The sequence below is a fragment of the Mytilus edulis genome, chromosome 11, assembly GCF_963676685.1.
Source record: "Mytilus edulis chromosome 11, xbMytEdul2.2, whole genome shotgun sequence".
NCBI classification, from domain to species: Eukaryota; Metazoa; Mollusca; class Bivalvia; order Mytilida; family Mytilidae; genus Mytilus; species Mytilus edulis.
The window spans coordinates 33133404-33137960 of record NC_092354.1 but is presented as its reverse complement, the minus strand read 5'-3'; the positions used below and the strand labels follow the sequence as shown (position 1 = coordinate 33137960).

Sequence of the window (4557 nt, the reverse complement as noted above, 5' to 3'; positions counted from 1 at the left end):
AACCGATTTTTTTTCGAAGCTGTAGTTCAAATATTATTTTGCACAGGCGTTTAAAACAAGAGATATGTTGTGTATAAGAATACTATTGTTAAAGTGAGAGAATATTAAGTTGATACTCCAAAAATCTCATTTCTCTGGATTGAACAATATATGAACATGCATGTTGGTTACTATGTGATTCGTATTATAACAAGTTTGGCTAACATACATATATGATAAAAATATGTTATTTTCTGTGGATATTACTCTGAAATAATGGGTTGGTTTATATCGCGACTAAAGTAAAGAAACATCGACTTTTAATACATACACCCCAAGGGTTACTGGGGAATAAAAATATGGTCACTTGGTCTTTTCCCGACCGGCAGTAAAACGCTTGTCGAAGTGGGGCGTCCGTTTGGCTGTGCGGGATGTATCAAGTTCGCAGTCACGTCCGGTCGTCTGATGCCTCGTGTAAAGGAGAGTGCCACGCTCTTTGCACGTTAAGAACCCTTGCAACAACTCTTTGAGGGGTCCGTAGGTGGCCTGTTGGAAGGCAAAATATCTGTCCCTATCCAATATGCCCTCATTTTCCTGTGGCAGTTTCCGAGACCATCATCCTGAATGGCCTCTATTGAGACCAGACCTACCTATTGTATTTATTGTTAACTTGTTCTCGTCCTGAATATGCATGAAATATTTGCCATTGGACTTAAGCAACCATCAATCAATCAATTAATACATACACCTATAATGACCAACTTTCTCACAGGAAACCCGCACCCCGTTTGAGATGGAAGCAGCTTGGTCAGTTGTTAATACTGGAGTTACAAAATTGCCTTTTCAAAGCCATCTCAATCGGATTAATGAACATGTTACGTGCAGAGCACGATGATTGGGGAAGGTAGACATTGCAAATTAAAGTAATTATAGATATATCATAAATGAACTAAGGCCAATTGTATTCGAGAAAATCCGTACCGATTACATGAGTGTGCTACAAGAACAAAATAATTATGTAATTAAACAGTATCTCCAATATAGAACATACTATAAATCAATATATCTAATGCAATGAAGTTAAATAAGTGTTTATGATGTGTGTACTAAACCCAACTTCAAGAGTTTAGATTATCACAGAAAAAAAGTGCAGCATATTTTGTTTTCATTGCCCTGGTTAAACGGCCTAATTGATGTTAAATGTTTTGTAGGTTTTGGAGTGATAGCCAATTCTTATTTCAAAAAGGGAGATTTTTTACTAGAGTATGTTGGGGAGCGTATCAACGGAGATGAGGCAAAAATAAGAGAAGAGGAAGGAGACTGTTATATATTCGGATACAAATATAATGACAAATGCAGTAAAAGTAATCAACTTTAGGTAATAGTACAGCCTTCGACATGGAGCCTTTAACTTATTTGCAGTGTACCATGTTCATTTACACAATTTTACATCAAACATTTCGTATGTTATGACATTTCACTATATTTCAATTTAAAATTAAATCCTTACAAACATTTGTAGAGTAACATTACACTTTTGATATTTTGCATTTAATTGTTGTGATTATGACAATAACTGTTTTTCTCCTTTTTTTTTAGACGAAATTAGGATGAGCTTCAGCGACTCTGATGTGATTCCATATAACAATTTGAATAATTTAAATTTGGCACCAAAACTAAAACCCGGTCAAAATAAACCAAAAAAGAACATTTAATTTAATAAGAAATGCAGAAAGACAGGCTAAAACTAGGGCAATTAACAGACTTAAAAAGGCAGTAGCCAAACTCAAAACCTTAACAGTCGAACCAGTGGAGGTATTGGTATTGATTCAGGAACAGAAAACTCAAAAATTTAAATAAATGGGATTTGGAAATATGCTCAACAAATTTGTGAGAGGATCAGCACTGACTGATGGCCGTCCTCAGGTCTTCTGCAGGTATAAAACTTTTATGCCGGAAAGCATAATTTCACCAATGAAAATGACACCAGAGAAATATACATATTCCTTCCTTCAAGGGAAGTCCAAGGAAATTGCTCAAGAACAGTTGACAAGACTACAGGATATTTCAGTTGAGAAGGGAAACTCAACTGAAATCACACAGAGGTTATTATATAAAAATTCATAATGATATCTTTAATTCAACAGGTGTGATCAACATGTTGCTTTCAATAAAATTGAGAATGTCAAAGAGACAACAACCCAACCATAAAACAGCAGAAGGTCACCAATAATACAAGACTAACAAAGGCCAGAGGCCCCTGACTTGGGACAGGTGCAAACATGCTAGCCAATATAGAAAAGTAAACACATAACAATACCCACAGTACAATTATGAGTTTGACTGTCCCTTTGGTATCTTTCGTCCCTCTTTTAAGTTCAAGAGCCGCAATTTGTCAATTTTCCCCAAAAAATAATTTCAGAGGTGCAAAACTAGGTTTTATCTGTATAAGACATTCAACATGTTGATATGCAATAATTAAACAGTTAATATGATCATGATGGTATAAAAAAGAAGATGTGGTATGATTGCCAATGAGACAACTATCCACAAAAGACAATGTAAAACAATTCAATCAAGAAAACTAATTGATATTTACATTTAATTCTTCTTTTTCAGCATACCTGGTCCAAGTTCATGTACCACTAGTAATGTTAATCAGATTGAACTGAATAAGAGGTGATATAATTGCATTGTAGGCAACAATAATGCTGCATCAGTAACAATCCTAGTTATAGATAGACATATGATATTATAATTTTTCGATTCCTACCGAACATGCTAAAGACTTGTTATGTGGATCAACCATGTAAAATTTCATATCCAACTAAATAAGGGCAACAGTAGTATACCGCTGTTCAAAATTCATAAATCGATAGAGAAATAAAAATCCAGGTTACAAACTAAAACTTAGGGAAACGTAACAAATATAAAAGAACTACAACACAACAGAGACAACAATAAGATATCCAAAATGATGCTGAGGAATTACATATGCCTGTGGTAGAAAATCAATGTTGCTTTGGTGTACAAGTAGGAGTAAATGAATTATTCCTTTCCAATTTCAATTTTAATCCAAGCATGTATGGAAGTATTTTGAGATGTCACATTGTTGTAATCCTTTTCAGAAAAAGAGAACTTTTTAACACAACCACAAAAGGGAAGGCTCCCAAAAGAAAAAGTACAACTAAGGCAAGAGGCCCAAAGACATCAGAGGAAAACAACCCCAAAAAGAAAGATACCATTGAAAGTCACACCCCCTCAAAGTGAAAGGGAAGATGATGAAGATCAGGTTGGTAACAACAATGAAAGGGATAAACTATTGATAATGTCCTTCAAATCTTAAATTAAATTTTATCATGTGTATCTAGTAATGAATTTATAAGCTATTCTTAGCCATGATAGTAATTCTAAAGAAAGCATACCAATTCATTTTTGAATATCTCAATACTACTGCAATTTAAAAAAAGAAAATGTGGTATGATTGACAATGAGACAACTATCCACTAAAGACCAAAATGACACAAACATTAATAACTATAGGTCACCGTACGGCCTTCAACAATGAGCAAAGCCCATACCGCATAGTCAGCTTTAAAAGGCCCGATAAGATAATGTAAAACAATTTAAACGAAGAAACGGCCTTATTTATGTAAAAAAATACCACTACTAGATTTTCTTTCCTCAGACAGTATATCGTTCAGAAGATTGTTTTGAAGAATACACTTAGGCACAATTGTATCACTGTTTTATACATTTTTAAGTATGTATGTAGAAATTTTAATGTTTGTAGATTACATTTTCAAAGGGGTATTAATTTCATGGATATGTTCTTAAAACAAGTTAAACGAAATTAAATCCTCCATGCGAGTGTTTGATTTTACACTATAAAGAACTTGCAGAAGAATGGAAGAAAAAAAGAGGATGGGTTTCGCTTGAACATGTTGAATGGTGTGGTAAGTTAAATGCAAATGCTGGTTTATAAATATATATTTTTAATTTTCAGGAACCAGAAGAAGATTTAGTGCTTTTAGACCTTGGAGATGCAACATGGTTAGTGGAGGAAAGTGGGAATTTTATTGCCTTAGATAACAGCACAATTTCCCTGGACAGCAATGCCATTATTTACATTGCTGAAAATAGGTAATTATTTTAAGGCAGTTCAAATCTTTCACATAAACTAATTGAATCGACTGAAGTAGACATTCATTTTTTTATATAGATTAGACTGTTGGTTTTCCGATTTGAATGTTTTGACACTAGTAATTTTGGGGCCCTGTATAGCTTGTTGTTCGTTGTGAGCCAAGGCTCCGTGTTGAAGGCCATACATTAACCTATAATGGTTTACTTTTAATAAAATTGTTATTTGGACGGAAAGTTGTCACATTGGCACTCACACCACATCTTCCTATATCTACTGAAGTGTTTAAAAATTGTCCTAAATCTTTAATTATTTGAACTTGAAAATTGAGACCATAATTAACCATTACCCAATTTGTTACCTGCCCTACTGCTTTATAAACATGATAAAAGCATGGCAGTCCAAGGAGCAACAGTTAATCTTAGATGCAGGATTCT

At 34.0% G+C, this 4557-nt stretch overlaps 1 protein-coding gene across 1 annotated transcript; it reads left to right on the top strand.

Moving 5' to 3' along the window:
* The first annotated feature begins 1482 nt into the window (after positions 1–1482).
* Positions 1483–4044, top strand: LOC139495498 (uncharacterized). Its single transcript, XM_071283770.1, has 4 exons — positions 1483–2084; positions 2599–2658; positions 3108–3271; positions 3986–4044. The coding sequence occupies exons 1-3, from the start codon at positions 1840–1842 to the stop codon at positions 3247–3249; spliced, it is 447 nt and encodes a 148-aa protein (XP_071139871.1). The 5' UTR covers positions 1483–1839; the 3' UTR covers positions 3250–3271; positions 3986–4044.
* The last annotated feature ends 513 nt before the right edge of the window (positions 4045–4557 follow it).

What these genes read in the sequence shown, in the direction of transcription:
- LOC139495498 (XM_071283770.1), top strand. Translation starts at nt 1,840, where the DNA reads ATGGGATTTGGAAATATGCTCAACAAATTTGTGAGAGGATCAGCACTG. An exon ending in TCAACTGAAATCACACAGAG is followed by an intron (nt 2,085 to 2,598) that starts GTTATTATATAA and finishes CTTCTTTTTCAG; the next exon opens with CATACCTGGTCCAAGTTCAT. An exon ending in CAGATTGAACTGAATAAGAG is followed by an intron (nt 2,659 to 3,107) that starts GTGATATAATTG and finishes AATCCTTTTCAG; the next exon opens with AAAAAGAGAACTTTTTAACA.